This window comes from Oryx dammah, unplaced genomic scaffold (genome assembly GCF_014754425.2).
Source record: "Oryx dammah isolate SB20612 unplaced genomic scaffold, SCBI_Odam_1.1 HiC_scaffold_18, whole genome shotgun sequence".
NCBI lineage: Eukaryota > Metazoa > Chordata > Mammalia > Artiodactyla > Bovidae > Oryx > Oryx dammah.
The window spans coordinates 15,011,176-15,029,003 of NW_024070202.1; the positions used below are offsets into that span (position 1 = coordinate 15,011,176).

Genomic DNA, 17,828 nt, shown 5'->3' on the forward strand with positions numbered 1-17,828 from the left:
CCCCTGTCTTCCCACTTTCCCTCTTGGTAAATAAGTTTGTTTTTTACATCTGTGACTCTCTTTCTGTTTTGTGAATAAGTTCATTTATACTTTCTTTTTAGATTCCACGTATAAGCAATATCATGGTATTTGTCTTTCTCTGACCTCACTCAGTATCACAATCTCTAGGTCCATCTATGTTGCTGCAAAGGGCATTATTTCTTTTTTTCTCTTTTCTTTTTTTGATGACCTGTTCCTCTTCTGGTCCATTTGAAGTAGCAAACGTCTGTCTTCTTCAGGTAGTTTTTGGTTTGGGTTTGTTTTTTTTTTTAGTTTTGTTTTGATTCTAAAGATTCAACAGTTTAGAAATTAGAGTCCTTTCTTTTGTTTGCCAGTGGGTGGTACTATAACACAAACTTTTTGTTTTTCTTAACCTTAGCTGCCTCTGGTTATGTTTGAGCCTTGGCACTTTGCACCTCAGTCATAGGTGTTGCCCATTGACACTGTTGGTGTGTTGCTGCTGTGGGATTGCTGGCATTGCCACCTGGGATGCTGGGATGGTGACTGCTTCTGCTGTGTCCAGGATCTCTGAAGCCACAGGCCCTGCCACAGGTGGGGAGGAGCTGGGGCAAGGTTGCCCTTGCTGTGTCTGGGATTGTTGTTTTTGCAGGCAGCACAGCTCTGGGCAAGGGGTCAGAGTTGCGGGTGCCTCCGTACCTGAAGGAATGGCGTCGTAGGCGCCTCTGCCACTGCTGTCCGGTTATCTGTGACCACGAGAGCCACTGTGGCCAGGAGGCTGGGGTCACATGCGCTGCCTCCACTGCTGCTACTGGCTTCCCTAGGGCTGTGGGCACAGCTGCTGCAACCAAGTAGCTCTAATGGCAGGCACTGCCTTTGTTTTCTTCTGGTCTGTTTCCTCTGTGTGTTCCAGTCTGCCCACCTTTAGGTGTACAGATGTGTGAAACTCTGGCATCGCAGTGTGTTGGGCAGAGGTACCTTTGTTGAGTGCAGATGTTTAGTGGTTTGCAGATTAAAGGGGAGAGACAAAGGGAGCATCTCACTTCATCACGATGCTTTCAGTATCACTTATTACTGGTGCTGTTAATCCTGATCATTCGCTTAGTCTTACAGCTTTCTCCACTGTTACGTTGTTTTTTCTTTATTGATTCTAACACTGGGGTTGTTTGTCTTTTCAGAGTCTCGATTTCTCTAATGGAATTTCCAGAGTGATATTTCACATAGTCTGTAAGTTGTCTTAAAAGTAGAGGCTTATTCTGTACAGACTGATTTTCAGTGTAGGTGGTCAAGTACTTCCATCAGGTGGTGGTGGTTTAGTCACTAAGTTGTGTCCTACTCTTGTGACCCCATAGATATAGCCTGACAAGCTCCCCTGTCCATGGCATTTTCCAGGCAAGAATACTGGAGTGCATTCCCATTTCCTTCTCCAGGGGATCTTCCTGACCCAGGATTGAACCCAGGTCTATGATAAGATAGACTGACTGAGAGGGAAACTGGGTCTTACTCAGATCGGTGGGGCCATGCTTAGTAAGTCTTTAATCCAATTTTCTGTTGATGAGTGGAGCTGTGTTCCCTCCCTGCTATTTACCTGGGGCCAAAATATGGTTTGGCCAGCTTCCCAAGTGGCTCATATGGTAAAGCGTCTGTCTACAATGTGGGACACCCGGGTTCGATCCCTGGGTCGGGAAGATCCCCTGGAGAAGGAAATGGCAATCCACTCCAGGACTATTGCCTGGAAAATCCCATGGACAGAGGACCCTGGTAGGCTACAGGCCAAGGGGTCACAGAGTCGGACACAACTGAGCAACTTCACTTTCACTTTCAAACTATGGTGGCATCAGAGGGCAGACACACTGAAACCATAATCACAGAAAACTAGTCAATCTAATCACATGGACCACAGCCTTGTCTAACTCAATGAAACTATGAGCCATGCCATGTAGGGCCACCCAAGACGGATGGGTCATGGTGGAGAGGTCTGACAGAATGTGGTCCACTGGAGAAGGGAATGGCAAAGCACTTCAGTATTCCTGCCTTGAGAACCCCATGCTGCTGCTGCTGCTGCTGCTAAGTCACTTCAGTCGTGTCCGACTCTGTGTAAACCCATAGACGGCAGCTCACCAGACTCCCCAGTCCCTGGGGTTCTCCAGGCAAGAGCACTGGAGTGGGTTGCCATTTCCTTCTCCAATTCATGAAAGTGAAAAGTCAAAGTGAAGTCGCTCAGTCATGTCCAACTCTTCACGACCCCATGAACAGTATGAAAAAGCAAAAAGATAGGACACTGAAAGATGAATTCCAAGGTTCGTACGTGCCCAGTATGTTACTGGAGATCAGTAGAGAAATAACTCCAGAAAGAATAAAGAGATGGAACCAAAGCAAAAACAACACACAGTTGTGGATGTGACTGGTGATTGAAAACAAGGTTCGATGCGGTAAAGAGCAATATTGCATAGGAAACTGAAATGTTAGGTCCATGAATCAAGGCAAATTGGAAGTGGTCAAATAGGAGATGGCAAGAGTGAACATCAACATTTTAGGAATCAACAAACTAAAATGGATTGGAATGGGTGAATTTAGCTTAAGATGACCATTATATCTACTACTGTGGGCAGGAACCCCTTAGAAGAAATGGAGTAGCCATTATAGTCAACAAAAGAGTCCAAAATGCATTAGTTGGGTGCAGTCTCAAAAATGACAGAATGATATCTGTTCGTCTCCAAGAGAAACCATTCAATATCATGGTAATCCAAGTCTATGCCCCAACCAGTAATGCTGAAGAAGCTGAAGTTGAACGGTTCTATGAAGACCTACAAGATGTTCTAGAATTAACACCCAAAAAAGATATCCTTTTCATTATAGGGGACTGGAATGCAAAAGTAGGAAGTCAAAAACACATGGAGTAACAGGCAAATTTGGCCTTGGAATGTGGAATGAAGCAGGGCAGAGACTAAGAGAGTTTTGCCAAGAAAATGCACTGGTCATAGCAAACACCCTCTTCCAACAACACAAGAGAAGACTACACATGGACATCACCAGATGGTCTACACCGAAATCAGATTGATTATATTCTATGCAGCCAAAGATGGAGAAGCTCTATACAGTCAACAAAAACAAGATCGGGAGCTGACTGTGGCTCAGATCATGAACTCCTTATTGCAAAATTCAGACTTCAGCTGAAGAAAGTAGGGAAAACCACTAGACCATTCAGGTATGACCTAAATCAATCCCTTATGATTATACAGTGGAAGTGAGAAATAGATTTAAGGGCCTAGATCTGATAGAGTGCCTGATAAATTATGGACGGAGGTTTGTGACATTGTACAGGAGACAGGGAGCAAGACCATCCTCAAGAAAAAGAAATGCAAAAATGCAAAATGGTTGTCTCAGGAGGCCTTACAAATAGCTGTGAAAAGAAGAGAAGCCAAAGGCAAAGGAGAAAATGAAAGGTATACCCATTTGAATGCAGAGTTCCAAAGAACAGCAAGGAGACATAAGAAAGCCTTCCTCAATGATCAGTGCAATGAAATAGAGGAAAACAACAGAACGGGAAAGACTAGAGATCTCTTCAATGTACCGAGGGAACATTTCATGCAAAGATGGGCTCAATAAAGGACAGAAATGGTAGGGACCTAACAGAAGCAGAAGATATTAAGAAGAGGTGGCAAGAATACACAGAAGAACTGTACAAAAAAGATCTTCAAGACCAAGATAATCATGATGATGTGGTCACTCACCTAGAGCCAGACATCCTGGAATGTGAAGTCAAGTGGGCCTTAGAAAGCATTACTACAGACAAAGCTAGTGGAGGTGATGGAATTCCAGTTGAGCTATTTCAAATCCTGGAAGATGATGCTGTGAAAGTGCTGCACTCAATATGACAACAAGTTTGGAAAATTCAGCAGTGACCACAGGACTGGAAAAGGTCAGTTTTCATTCCAGTCTCAAAGAAAGGCACTGCCAAAGAATGCTCAAACTATCACACAATTGCACTCATCTCACACGCTAGCAAAGTAATGCTCAAAATTCTCCAAGCCAGACTTCAACAATACGTGACTCGTGAACTTCCAGATGTTTAAGCTGGTTTTAGAAAAGGAAGAGGAACCAGAGATCAAATTGCCAACATCCACTGGATCATGGAAAAAGCAAGAGAGTTCCAGAAAAACATCTATTTCTGCTTTATTGAGTATGCCAAAGCCTTTGTTTGGATCACAATAAACTGTGGAAAATTCTTCAACAGATGGGAATACCAGACCACCTGGCCTGCCTCTTGAAAAACTGTATGCAGGTCAGGAAACAACAGTTTGAACTGGATGTGGAACAACAGACTGGTTCCAAATAGGAAAAGGAGTACGTCAAGGCTGTATATTGTCACCCCGCTTATTTAACTTATATGCTGAATACATCATGAGAAACGCTGGACTGGAAGAAACACAAGCTGGAATCAAGATTGCCGGGAGGAATATGAATAACCTCAGATATGCAGATGACACCACCCTTATGGCAGAAAGTGAAGAACTAAAGAACCTCTTGATGAAAGTGAAAGAGGAGAGGGGAAAAGTTGGCTTAAAGCTCAACATTCAGAAAACAAGTATCATTGCATCCAGTCCCATCATTTCATGGGAAATAGATGGAGAAACTGTAGAAACAGTGTCAGACTTTATTTTTTCGGGCTCCAAAATCACTGCAGATGGTGATTGCAGCCATGAAATTAAAAGATGCTTACTCCTTGGATAAAAAGTTATGACCAACCTATATAGCATATTGAAAAGCAGAGACATTACTTTGCCACCAAAGGTCCGTCTAGTCAAGGCTGTGGCGTTTCCAGTAGTCATGTATGGATGTGAGAGTTGGACTGTGAAGAAGGCTGAGCACCAAAGAATTGATGCTTTTGAACTGTGGTGTTGGAGAACACTCTTGAGAGCCCCTTGGTCTGCAAGGAGATCCAACCAGTCCATCCTAAAGGAACACAGTCCTGAATGTTCACTGATGCTGAAGCTGAAACTCCAGTACTTTGGCCACCTCATGCGAAGAGCTGACTCATTTGAAAAGACCCTGATGCTGGGAAAGATTGAAGGTGAGAGGAGATGGGAACAACAGAGGATGAGTTGGATGGTATCACCAACTCAATGGACATGAGTTTGAGTAATCTCCAGGAGTTGGTGAAGGACAGGGAGGCCTGGTGTGCTGCAGTCCATGGGATCACAAAGAGTTGGACGTGACTGAACTGAACTGAACAGTCAGTGAAAATTTTTAAATTTCAGACAGGTACATTGAAGAGTTCTAGAGTTTTCATTTGGTTCTTATAGTTTTTTTGTGCTGAGATTTCTCATCTGTGCATTTATTATGACCACATTTTCTTTTATGTATTTAAACATATTAATAATAGCTACTTTAGAATCCTTTGCTGCTAATTTTAATGTCTGAATCATTTCAGACATTGCCTTTTCACTTGATTATCGGTCACATTTTCTGTTTCTTCATGTTTCTTGTGATTTTGGATTTTTTTCTGGACACCGTCAATCATATATAGAGACATTCTTCCACTATGTTCTTTCAAAGTGTATTGAATTTTGTTTCGTCAAGCAGTTAACTTGGTATACTTGTTCTCTAAATTGTGTGCTCACCTTGACGAAAACCAGCGGAAGAATTAATCTGTGAGTTCTTTCTGCCTTAGCTGAGCTTTGTTCTGAGCATACATAGTTAAGGCGTTAACTAGAGATTTTGGCAGTTTATTTACAGAATTTGGGGATCCTCTTCTGCAGTTCTTTTTCTGAGATTTCCCTTTCTTATTTTTCAACTCCTCCTGTTCTCTCACACTGCTGTGAGTCCTCAGTCACCTTGCAGTAGCAACTGGCATCTTCCCTCAGTAAAAAAGTCATAAAAATGGCAGTCTGACCCAGTGTCCTCTGCCATTCTCCATTCCGTCAGATCCTTTCTACTTTCTGACTGGTTGCTCTCCAGCATCTTTGGATTGCTGTTTGGATTATGTTCCATCTGGACTTCATGTAACCTGTAGAAGGGTTGGTCTGATAGAAGGCACTGCTCATGTAACTTTTCTTTTTAGTGTGGTAAAAATATATTTAAAGTTTGTCTTTTAGCCTTTTAAGGGTACATTCAGGGGCATTAATTGCATTTACAGCCTTGTTCATCAGTTCCCACTGTCTTTACCCCAAACGTTTTCTCCAAATAGAGACTCTGTGTCCCGGAAGCAGTGCATCCCCACCCCCTCTCCCCCACCCGCTGGTAACCTCTAATATACTTTCTGTCTCAGTAAAATTGCCTATTTTACATATTTCCCATGAGCGGAATCCTGCAGTATTTGTTCTTTTGTGTCTGGCTAATTTCAGTTTTAGCATGATGTTTTCCAGTTTCCTCCATGTTGTAGAATGTATCAGAACTCTTTTTAAGCCTGAACACTGTTCCATCGTCCGGATCCACTTTATGTATCCATTTGTCTGTTGATATCCACTTGAGTTGTTGCCACATACTTGCTATTGTAAGTAACGGATGCTGTAATGAATATGGATGTAAAAGTGTCTGTCTGAGTTCCTGCTTTCATTTATTTAGGGTATATACCTATAAGTAACGCTGGATTATATGGTAATTCTTTAACTTCTTGAGGAACTGCCAAACTGTTTTCCACAGTGGCTATACTCTTTTGTATTCCTACTAGTAACTACAAGTTTGCAGTTTCTTCAGATTCTCGCCCACATGTGTTTTCCTTATTTATTTATTATTATAGTCATCCTAGTGGGTATGAAGTGGTGTCTCATTGTGATTTTGACTTTTGTGTCTCTAATGACTGTTGAGTGTCTTTTCATGTTCTTATTGATGGTTTATATATGTTTGGAGAAATGTGTATCAAGCTTTCTGCCCATTTTTTGAGTGGTCTTTTTTATTGTTAACTTGTCAGAATTCTTTATATATTCTGGTTATTAAATGCTTATCAGACATGGTTTGCAAATATTTTTTCCCGTTCTGTAGTTTTTCCACTTTGAGTGTCTTCTGATGCACGAAAGTTTTTAATTTTGATGTATCCAATTTATCTAGTTTTTCTTTTTTCATTTATGCTTTTGGTATATTTTAGACCCCACTGCCAAATCCAAGATCATGAGAATTTACCCATTTTTTTCTAGGAGTTTTATGGTTTTAGCTCATTTGTTTATGTCTTTCATCCATCTTACAGCATTGATTTCTGTTTATTGTGGGAGGTAGGGATGCAGCTTTTCTCCTTTGCATGTGGAAATCCGGTTTTCCCAGCAGTATCTGTTGAAGAGATAATTTTTTCCCCCATTGATGGACTCGATGCTTTGTCAAAAGTCAGTTTGCCGTATGTGTAAGGGTTTATTTCTGAACTCTCAGTTCTATTCCCTTGGTGTATATATCTACCCTAAAAGCCAGTATCACACTATTTTGATTATTTAGTGTAACTTTGTAGTAAGTTTTATTTATTTTATTTTTTTTTTAATTTTTATTTTTACTTTATTTTACTTTACAGTACTGTATTGGTTTTGGCATACATTGACATGAATCCGCCACGGGTGTACATGAGCTCCCAAACATGAACCCCCCTCCCACCCCCCACCCCACATCATCCCTCCGGATCATCCCCGTGCACCAGCCCCAAGCATCCTGCATCCTGCATCAAACATAGACTGGCTATTCGTTTCTTACATGATAGTATACATGTTTCAATGCCATTCTCCCAAATCATCCCACCCTCTCCCTTTCCCTCAGAGTCCAAAGGTCCGCTCTAGACATCTGTGTCTCTTTTGCTGTCTTGCATACAGGGTCATCATTCCCATCTTTCTAAATTCCATATATATGTGTTAGTATGCTGTATTGGTGTTTTTCTTTCTGGTTTACTTCACTCTGTATAATAGGCTCCAGTTTCATCCATCTCATTAGAACTGATTCAAATGCATTCTTAATAGCTGAGTAATACTCCATTGTGTATATGTACCACAGCTTTCTTATCCATTCGTCTGCTGATGGACATCTAGGTTGTTTCCATGTCCTGGCTATTATAAACAGTGCTGCAATGAACATTGGGGTACATGTGTCTCTTTCTATTCTGGTTTCCTTGGTGTGTATGCCCAGCAGTGGGATTGCTGGGTCATAAGGCAGTTCTATTTGCAATTTTTTAAGGAATCTCCACACTGTTTTCCATAGTGGCTGTACTAGTTTGCATTCCCACCAACAGTGTAAGAGGGTTCCCTTTTCTCCACATCCTCTCCAGCATTTATTGCTTGCAGACTTTTGGATCGCAGCCATTCTGACTGATGTGAAGTGGTACCTCATTGTGGTCTTGATTTGCATTTCTCTAATAATGAGTGACGTTGAGCATCTTTTCATCTGTTTGTTAGCCATCCGTATGTCTTCTTTGGAGAAATGCCTATTTAGTTCTTTGGCCCATTTTTTGATTGGGTCGTTTATTTTTCTGGAATTGAGCTGCATAAGTTGCTTGTATATTTTTGAGATTAGTTGTTTGTCAGTTGCTTCATTTGCTGTTATTTTCTCCCATTCCAAAGGCTGTCTTTTCACCTTGCTTATAGTTTCCTTTGTTGTGCAGAAGCTTTTAATTTTAATTAGATCCCATTTGTTTATTTTTGCTTTTATTTCCAGAATTCTGGGAGGTGGATCATAGAGGATCCTGCTGTGGTTTATGTCGGAGAGTGTTTTGCCTATGTTCTTCTCTAGGAGTTTTATAGTTTCTGGTTTTACGTTTAGATCTTTAATCCATTTTGAGTTTATTTTTGTGTGTGGTGTTAGAAAGTGATCTAGTTTCATTCTTTTAGAAGTGGTTGACCAGTTTTCCCAGCACCACTTGTTAAAGAGATTGTCTTTACTCCATTGTATATTCTTGCCTCCTTTGTCGAAGATAAGGTGTCCATAGGTGTGTGGATTTATCTCTGGGCTTTCTATTTTGTTCCATGTATCTATATTTCTGTCTCTGTGCCAGTACCATACTCTCTTGATGACTGTGGCTTTGTAGTAGAGCCTGAAGTCAGGCAAGTTGATTCCTCCAGTTCCATTCTTCTTTCTCAAGATTGCTTTGGCTATTCGAGGTTTTTTGTATTTCCATACAAATCTTGACATTATTTGTTCTAGTTCTGTGAAAAATACCGTTGGTAGCTTGATAGGGATTGCATTGAATCTGTAGATTGCTTTGCATAGTATACTCATTTTCACTATATTGATTCTTCCGATCCATGAACATGGTATATTTCTCCATCTATTAGTGTCCCCTTTGATTTCTTTCAGCAGTGTTTTATAGTTTTCTATATATAGGTCTTTAGTTTCTTTAGGTAGGTATATTCCTAAGTATTTTATTCTTTTCGTTGCAATGGTGAATGGAATTGTTTCCTTAATTTCTCTTTCTATTTTCTCATTGTTACTGTATAGGAATGCAAGGGATTTCTATGTGTTGATTTTATATCCTGCAACTTTACTATATTCATTGATTACCTCTAGTAATTTTCTGGTGGAGTCTTTAGGGTTTTCTACGTAGAGGATCATGTCATCTGCAAACAGTGAGAGTTTTACTTCTTCTTTTCCAATTTGGATTCCTTTTATTTCTTTTTCTGCTCTGATTGCTGTGGCTAAAACTTTCAGAACTATGTTGAATAGTAGTGGTGAAAGTGGGCACCCTTGTCTTGTTCCTGACTTAAGGGGAAATGCTTTCAATTTTTCACCATTGAGGATAATGTTTGCTGTGGGTTTGTCATATATAGCTTTTATTATATTGAGGTATGTTCCTTCTATTCTTGCTTTCTGGAGAGTTTTTATCATAAATGGATGTTGAATTTTGTCAAAGGCCTTCTCTGCATCTATTGAGATAATCATATGGCTTTTATTTTTCAATTTGTTAATGTGGTGAATTACATTGATTGATTTGCGGATGTTGAAGAATCCTTGCATCCCTGGGATAAAGCCCACTTGGTCATGGTGTACGATCTTTTTAATGTGTTGTTGGATTCTGATTGCTAGAATTTTGTTGAGGATTTTTGCATCTATGTTCATCAGTGATATTGGCCTATAGTTTTCTTTTTTTGTGGCATCTTTGTCAGGTTTTGGTATTAGAGTGATGGTGGCCTCATAGAATGAGTTTGGAAGTTTACCTTTCTCTGCAATTTTCTGGAAGAGTTTGGGTAGGATAGGTGTTAACTCTTCTCTAAATTTTTGGTAGAATTCAGCTGTGAAGCCATCTGGACCTGGGCTTTTGTTTGCTGGAAGATTTCTGATTACAGTTTCAATTTCTGTGCTTGTGATGGGTCTGTTAAGATTTTCTATTTCTTCCTGGTTCAGTTTTGGAAAGTTGTACTTTTCTAAGAATTTGTCCATTTCTTCCACGTTGTCCATTTTATTGGCATATAATTGCTGATAGTAGTCTTTTATGATCCTTTGTATTTCTGTGTTGTCTGTTGTGATATCTCCATGGTCATTTCTAATTTTATTGATTTTATTTTTCTCTTTGTTTCTTTATGAGTCTGGCTAATGGTTTGTCAATTTTATTTATCCTCTCAACCAGCTTTTGGATTTGTTGATTTTTGCTATGGTCTCTCTTGTTTCTTCTGCATTTATTTCTGCCCTAATTTTTAAGATTTCTTTCCTTCTACTAACCCTGAGATTCTCCATTTCTTCCTTTTCTAGTTGCTTTAGGTGTAGAGTTAGGTTATTTATTTGACTTTTTTCTAGTTTCTTGAGGTATGCCTGTATTGCTATGAACTTTCCCCTTAGCACTGCTTTTATAGTGTCCCACAGGTTTGGGGTTGTTGTGTTTTCATTTTCATTAGTTTCTATGCATATTTTGATTTCTTTTTTGATTTCTTCTGTGATTTGTTGGTTATTCAGCAGCATGTTGTTCAGCCTCCATATGTTGGAATTTTTAATAGTTTTTCTCCTGTAATTGAGGTCTAATCTTAATGCATTATGGTCAGAAAAGATGCTTGGAATGATTTCGATTTTTTAAAAATTTATCAAGGTTAGATTTATGGCCCAGGATGTGATCTGTCCTGGAGAAGGTTCTGTGAGCACTTGAGAAAAAGGTGAAACTCATTGTTTAAGGGTGAAATGTCCTATAGATATCAATTAGGTCTAACTGGTCTATTGTATCATTTAAAGTTTGTGTTTCTTTTTTAATTTTCTGTTTAGTTGATCTGTCCATAGGTGTGAGTGGGGTATTAAAGTCTTCCACTATTATTGTGTTATTGTTAATTTCCCCTTTCATACTTGTTAGCATTTGTCTTACATATTGCGGTGTTCCTATGTTTGGTGCATATATATTTATAATTGTTATATCTTCTTGGATTGATCCTTTGATCATTTTGTAGTGGCCTTCTTTGTCTCTTTTCACAGCCTTTGTTTTAAAGTCTTTTATCGGATATGAGTATTGCCACTCCTGCTTTCTTTTGGTCTCTATTTGCGTGATATATCTTTCTCCAGCCCTTCATATATCTTTTTCCAGTCCTTCTGTAGTGAGTTTTAAAATTGAGAACTGAATACTCCAACAAATTGTCTTGGTTATTCAAGGCTTCACATTTTCATATGAATTTGAGTTTTGGTTTTTCCATTTCTACAAATGAATAACTTCTTAAAAAACTTGCTCTTTGGATTCTGTTTACTTTAGAGATTTAATCAGGTCAATACAGACATTTAATTCACATAATGGATTATAAAGGAGTGTCTAAACACTTGTCCTTTCTTCTGTTGAAGTACAATGGAATTGTTTTCAGTGGTTTGCTTTTATAAACAATGCTATAATGAACGTGCTCTGCTTGATACTTGTCCACGTGTTGGAAAGTTTCGTTAAGACAGTAGTCTCAACCTGGGCAGTTTTGTCTGCAAGAGAACATTTGGCAGTGTTTGGAGACGGTTTTGACTATCAAGACGGAGGAGGAGTGCTACAGGCACGGAGCAGGTGGCGAAACCAGAAAGTGAAAGTGAAGTCGCTCAGTCGTGTCCACTCTTTGCGACCCCATGGCCTGCAGCCTGCCAGGCTCCTCTGTTCGTGGGATTTTCCAGGCCAGAATACTGCAGTGGGCTTCTATTTCCTTCTCCAGGGGATCTTCCCAACCCAGGGATCGAACCCAGGTCTCCCACATTGTAGGCAGATGTTTTACCGTCTGAGCCACCAGGGAGAGACCAGAGGTGCTGCTCGACGTGCCACAGTGGTGGAGCATATTCCCACCCACCCAGCTACAAAGCATGACCCAAATTATACGACTTGAAAATAGAACCGAGGGTGAGAAACGCTGCTCTGGGGCGTATACTTAGAAGTGGGATTTATAAAGCCCTAGAGTGCTTCCCTGGTGGCTCAGGTAAAGAATCTGCCTGCAAAGTTTGAGACCTGGGTTCGATCCCTGGGTTGGAAGGATCCCCTGGAGAAGGAAATGGCAACCCACTCCAGTGTTCTTGCCTGGAGAATCCCATGGACAGGGGAGCCTGGTGGGCTGTGGTCCATGGGGTCACAAAGAGTCGGACACAACTGAATGACTTTGACTTTCAGGGTATGTGCAGTTTTTTTGTTATTATATTAATGGATTTCTATAAAACATGAAAAAGATATTATTTCGAATTCAAGTAAAGGTTTTATTTGGAATACCTGGAATTAAAATGAAGGTTTCTTTGGTGATGACTTTGGAATGACTTTGACTTTCAGGATGTGTACAGTTTTTTTTGTTATTAATGGCTTTCTATAAAACATGAAGAAGATATTATTTCCAATTCAAGTAAAGGTTTTATTTGGAATACCCGCAATTAAAATGAAGGTTTCTTTGGTGATGCTGGTAATCCAGCAGTTATAAGCAATTTAATTGTCTTAAACCAGATAAAATAGCAGCATTATCCAGAGTTCACTAATTTGTTTACTTGCCCAGAGGGGGCACATAATTTTTTAACTTTGTGAACTGTACTTTCTGCCTGATTACAATATTGATTTTAAAGTGAGAATCTGCTGCTAATTAATCTGTGCTGAACAATGGTAGTTGTAATATCAAGTTGACTGAATGAGAGAAAAATTACAGTGTGAAAAATGTAGAATTTTTTTTTCTGACAAAGATGTTTGTTAAATATTGAAAGCTTAAAGTTTTAAAAGTTTCTCTCTGTGATTTAAATTGGTTTTTTAAATTGAAGACAGAGGAATGAACCTTAAGAATTTCAGGACTCACTTTTAAGCCTATAAGACCCATAGTTCCCCATCTGAAAATGTGATGAAATTTATGCCTGGGAACTGTGTGTGTTTTTGTGTACGTGCCATTTTGCGTATGATTTGGGGTAGTGTATGTGTGTTCCTGAAGCCGGTTCGTGGACCACTCTTACTCCCTTTGAGCCTTCTAGATTTGCAGATTCAGGACTTCAGTAAAATTCTTGAAATGCTAATAATAAGATACAGGGTATTTGAAATTATCACTGAGTAGGGAAGACACAGCTATATATTTGTTCATGTCTCATTTGCCAAATGCATAAGACTCGGTGGTAGAATTAAGTCCTTCAATGTTAAATGAATGAATACAGATCTTATTTTAATATCTATAACCTTCATTTTTTTTGTTGTTGTTGTTCTTTTTACTAGGCATATGCAGCAGTGCTGTGGCAGCAAGCTAATGAAAGCAGACAAAATTCAACTGAAAAAGCATGTTTTGGAATCTCCCTGCCAGAAGAAAAACTTAATGACTTTCGTGATGAACAGATTGGACAATTGCAGGAGCTGATGCAAGAAGCCACTAAACCCAACAGGCAATTTAATATTACTGAGTCTAGGAAACCAAAGTTTTAGTCTATAGAATAAAGTTTAAAAAAGCATTTCAAGTTCAGAGCCCTTTAACTAATTGGTTTTAAAAATTTGTTTCTTAAGCTTTTAGGTTTTGAGAATGCCTGGTGTTAATGAAATATTCTTTTATTTGGGGATATTTTGAATGTTGTAATATGCAGATCAGAATCATGAGTGGATGAAACTACATTTATTGAAGTAGTAACAGTTGCTGGATAGGATTTGTGTTTTGGACTACATAAGAAAGAATGGTTCTAAACTGGACAAGCTTGTGAAATTTTCCCCAGAATTTTATGTAAATGTGTTTTCGTGCTAGTCATGCTTAAAGATTAAGCTTTAATCTTGTGGGTCTAGCTGTATCAGATTAGTATATCATGATCATGATCGATCCAGAATTCCAAGGTTATTCTTTAATTCCTATTTGCATGGAATACCTTTTTCTATCCTCTCACTTTCGTTCAGTATCCCTAGATCTGAAGTGGGTCTCTTGTAAACAGCATTTATAGGTATCTTGTTTTTGTGTCCATTCAGCCAGTCTGTTTTTTGGTTGGAGCACTTAATCCATTAAGATTTAAGGTAATTATCAATATGTATGTTCTTACTGCCATTTTGTTAATTACTTTGAATTTGTTTTTGTAGGTCTTTTTTTTGTTTGTTTGTTTATGGCTACCATGAAGTTTTAATATAGCAGTCTATATTTTAAGTTGCTGGTCTCAAATGCATTTCCAATGTCCTGCATTTGTACTCTCTTCTCCTCTCACAGTCACTGGTTTTGATATATTTGATATATATTGCCTACTTTTACTGTATGTTTGCCTTTATGGGTGAGCTTTCCCATTTGTAATTTTCTTATTTCTAGTTGTAGCCTTTTTCTTTTCTGTCTGTAGAGTTCTTTAGTATTTGTTGTAAAACTGGTTTAGTGGTGCTGATTTCTTTTAGCTCTTGATTGTCTACAAAACTTCTGATTTCTCTGTCAAAGCTGAATGAGAGCTTTGCTGGGTAGAGTATAATTCGTTGTAGGTTTTTCCCTTTCATTACTTTAAATAAATATGTCATTCCACTCCCTTCTGGCCTGCAGAGTTTCTGCTGAAAAATCAACTGATAACTTTATGGGGATTCCCTTATGTGTTAATTGTTGCTTTCCCCTTGTTGCTTTTAATGTTCTCGCTTCGTCTTTAACTTTTAATCAGATATTAGTGTGTGTCTTGGTGTGTTCCTCCTGTGTTTACCCTCTTGGGTGGGGCCAGGTCTCAGTGTCAAAATGACGGCCTCCAGGAGAGCGCATACCAACAGGTATTTCCTGGGGCCCCCACCACCTGAGCCTCAGGAGACCCTCCAGGAGCTGCAGGTGGGTCTGGCCCAGGCTCCTGTGGAGTTGCTGCTTTGTTCTGGGTCCCCTGGGTCCCAGTGCCTGTGAAACCTTGTGCGCGCTTCCGGGGGGAGCCTCTGTTCCGTGCAGTCCTGTGGCGCTCCTGCACTCAAGCCCTGCTGGCCTTCGGAACTCCGGGGCTCCTCCCCTCAGTGACTGACCCTGAAGGCGGGGGAGCCTGCCGTGGGCTCAGAACCCTCACTCCTGTGAGAGAACATCTGTGATGTAATCGTTTTCCAGATACATGTTGCCCACCAGCAGGTCTGGGATTTGATTATGTTGTGAAAGTGTCCCTCCTCATCTCACTGTGACTTCTTTTCTCGTCTGTGGGTATAGAAAGTCTTTGGGGGTAGATTCAAGTCTAATTTGTCAATGGTTGTTCAGCAGTCAGTTGTGATTTTGGTGTTTTCATGAGAAGTGGTGACCTGAAGTCCTGCAAGGTTATTATTTAAATACATTGTTATCCTGAAAACTTCATCATTTCTGCTTTTAATAATACATAAGATTACTCTTTTAAGTGTTCCTTCTTCCTGAGTCATTTTTTATTTACAATGAAAGGTTAAGCTTTAGAATTCAGTATTATACATATTATCATTTGTCTAATAGATTATACAATGTATAATACATTTCTGTGGTGTTTGTTAGTAACAGATGACCCCTTAAATAATTTGTAGTTACCTGGAGAATCTCATGGGCTAGTTCATGGAGAGATAAAAACACGTTTATTACTATTTTTTCTTACACTTAAGTTGATTTATAAACTGAAAAAAATAAAATGAAAATCCCATTCATATTCTAAAATGCTTATGAATTTTAAAAAACAATTACACACTAAAATGACTTGGATATTTAATTATGTATGTTTACTCTGAGATTAAGTGATCATTTTCAGATGCAGTTGTTTATATCAGCTTTTTAAAAAATTAATCCATATTTGCTCTGTTTTGCTGTCTTGTCCTCTTTAGTCCAAACTCTCATTTCTCTTACTTAGAATATTAAGAACTTACTGCTAATCATTTTCTCTGTATGCTCTGTGACCACCTACAATCTATCTCATATACAAATATCAGAGTAATATTTTTAAAATGTACATTTATGGCTCTCAGGTCCCTCAGTCCTTTCTTGCATCTCTCTTGGAGTCGGTCTGTAGACGGATGGGTGAGGCTTTCCTCATAAGCTAAGCGGTCAGTAATTAGTCTTTACATTATAACAGGCTCTAGAAATAAACAGTGAACAAGATAAGACTGTTACCCTGAAGTTTAAAATCTTAACTACATTCAGGAATGCTGTTTCATCATAAACAGATACACTACTTCCTCAAAACTTTATAGTACTATTTTCAATTTGGTTATACTTTGAGTTTGGTTCCTGACCCCTACCTCTTCATCTTATGTCTTGCCATCGTTTTGGTGACCTTAGTATTAATCCATGTGGCCGACTTAACCTAGTAATCAGATGATTCTCTCTTGTTTTCACTAATGCAGCCACCCATTTTCTTGGCTACACTTAAAACTGCTTTATTCAAAACTGAATAAGGCTTCAGTTTTGAAATTGCTGATGGCAGCATTCCATGCTTTTGTCGTTGCTTTTTAATGTGATCAGATTTTCACTCCTAGTGTGCCTGGTCATTCCTTCAACAAATCCCTGTTGTCCTGATGAACCTGTCTGCAGAGCAGCAATGGAGACAAGACATTGAGAACAGACTTCTGGACGTGGTTGGCAGGGAGGAGGGAGAGGGTGAGAGGCTCAGAGAGAGTAACCAGGAAACATACATTACCACATGTAAAACAGACAGCCAATGGGAACTTGCTGTGTGACTCAGGGAACTCAAACTGGGGCTCGGTAACAAACTAGAGGGGTGGGATGGCAAGGGATGTTCAGGTGGGAGGGCACATGGGTAGACCTACGACTGATTCATGTTGATGTTTGGTAGAAAACAACACAATACTGTAGCAATGATCCTTCAACTAAAAATGAATAAATAAATAAAATACCTATTGAGAACCTTCATATGCCAGGCATCATTTTAGAGACGAATACAGCACTTGTCAAAGACAAAATGTCTGTCCCTATGGAATTTACATCCTAAAGGAGAAGAACAAAATGCACAAAATAGGTAGGTGGTAAGAATAATGAAGAAAAATAAAGCAGGGGTAGGGGACGGAGCTGTGGTTCCCACATTATGCACTCTGATCCCCCAGGGCACCACAGAGAACCTGCAGTGGTGTTACAGGGTATGTCAGATTTTTCAGGAAATCCCAGCTCTATTTATTGCATATCACACAGTTACTTGCTTGAGGTAGTTCACAGTTTTACTGTTCTGTTGCAGCGTTCTTTTGGATGACGTATCTTTGTAAACCTGGGCTTTAGCAATTGATGTGAGAAAAGCAAATAGCACACAAAAATTAGTGACAGAAAATGTTCGGTATGATTACAATATTTGAGAAGCTGTGGTGTCCAACAGGTGCTAAATTGTTAGGCCCTTAATAGCTGCTGAGTTGTTTGAACTGTGTTCTGAAACTGTTGTGGAATTCTGTTTCACGTAGGTGTACCGTGCAAACGGATGAAATCAGCAGTGTTGGAGAATGTGTGTAGCTGAGCTCATTAGTCTTCTTGCCACTCAGTTTGTTCACTGCTATTCCTTTATTACCTTCCTTTCCATCCCAGTCTGCCCTGATTTCTGTGATCTTT

At 39.4% G+C, this 17,828-nt stretch overlaps 1 protein-coding gene across 2 annotated transcripts in view; it reads left to right on the forward strand.

Moving 5' to 3' along the window:
• Positions 1-14,471, forward strand: part of SDHAF3 (succinate dehydrogenase complex assembly factor 3) — an 88,082-nt gene extending 73,611 nt beyond the window's left edge. Inside the window, exon 2 of one of the 2 annotated variants that reach the window (XM_040260490.1) lies at positions 13,574-14,471. In XM_040260490.1, the coding sequence (XP_040116424.1) occupies positions 13,574-13,774 (201 nt within the window). In that variant the 3' untranslated portion in view covers positions 13,775-14,471. Of the gene's footprint in view, positions 1-13,570 lie in introns of both variants that reach the window. The other variant, XM_040260489.1, reaches the window with a different exon arrangement.
• Positions 14,472-17,828: the final 3,357 nt, after the last annotated feature.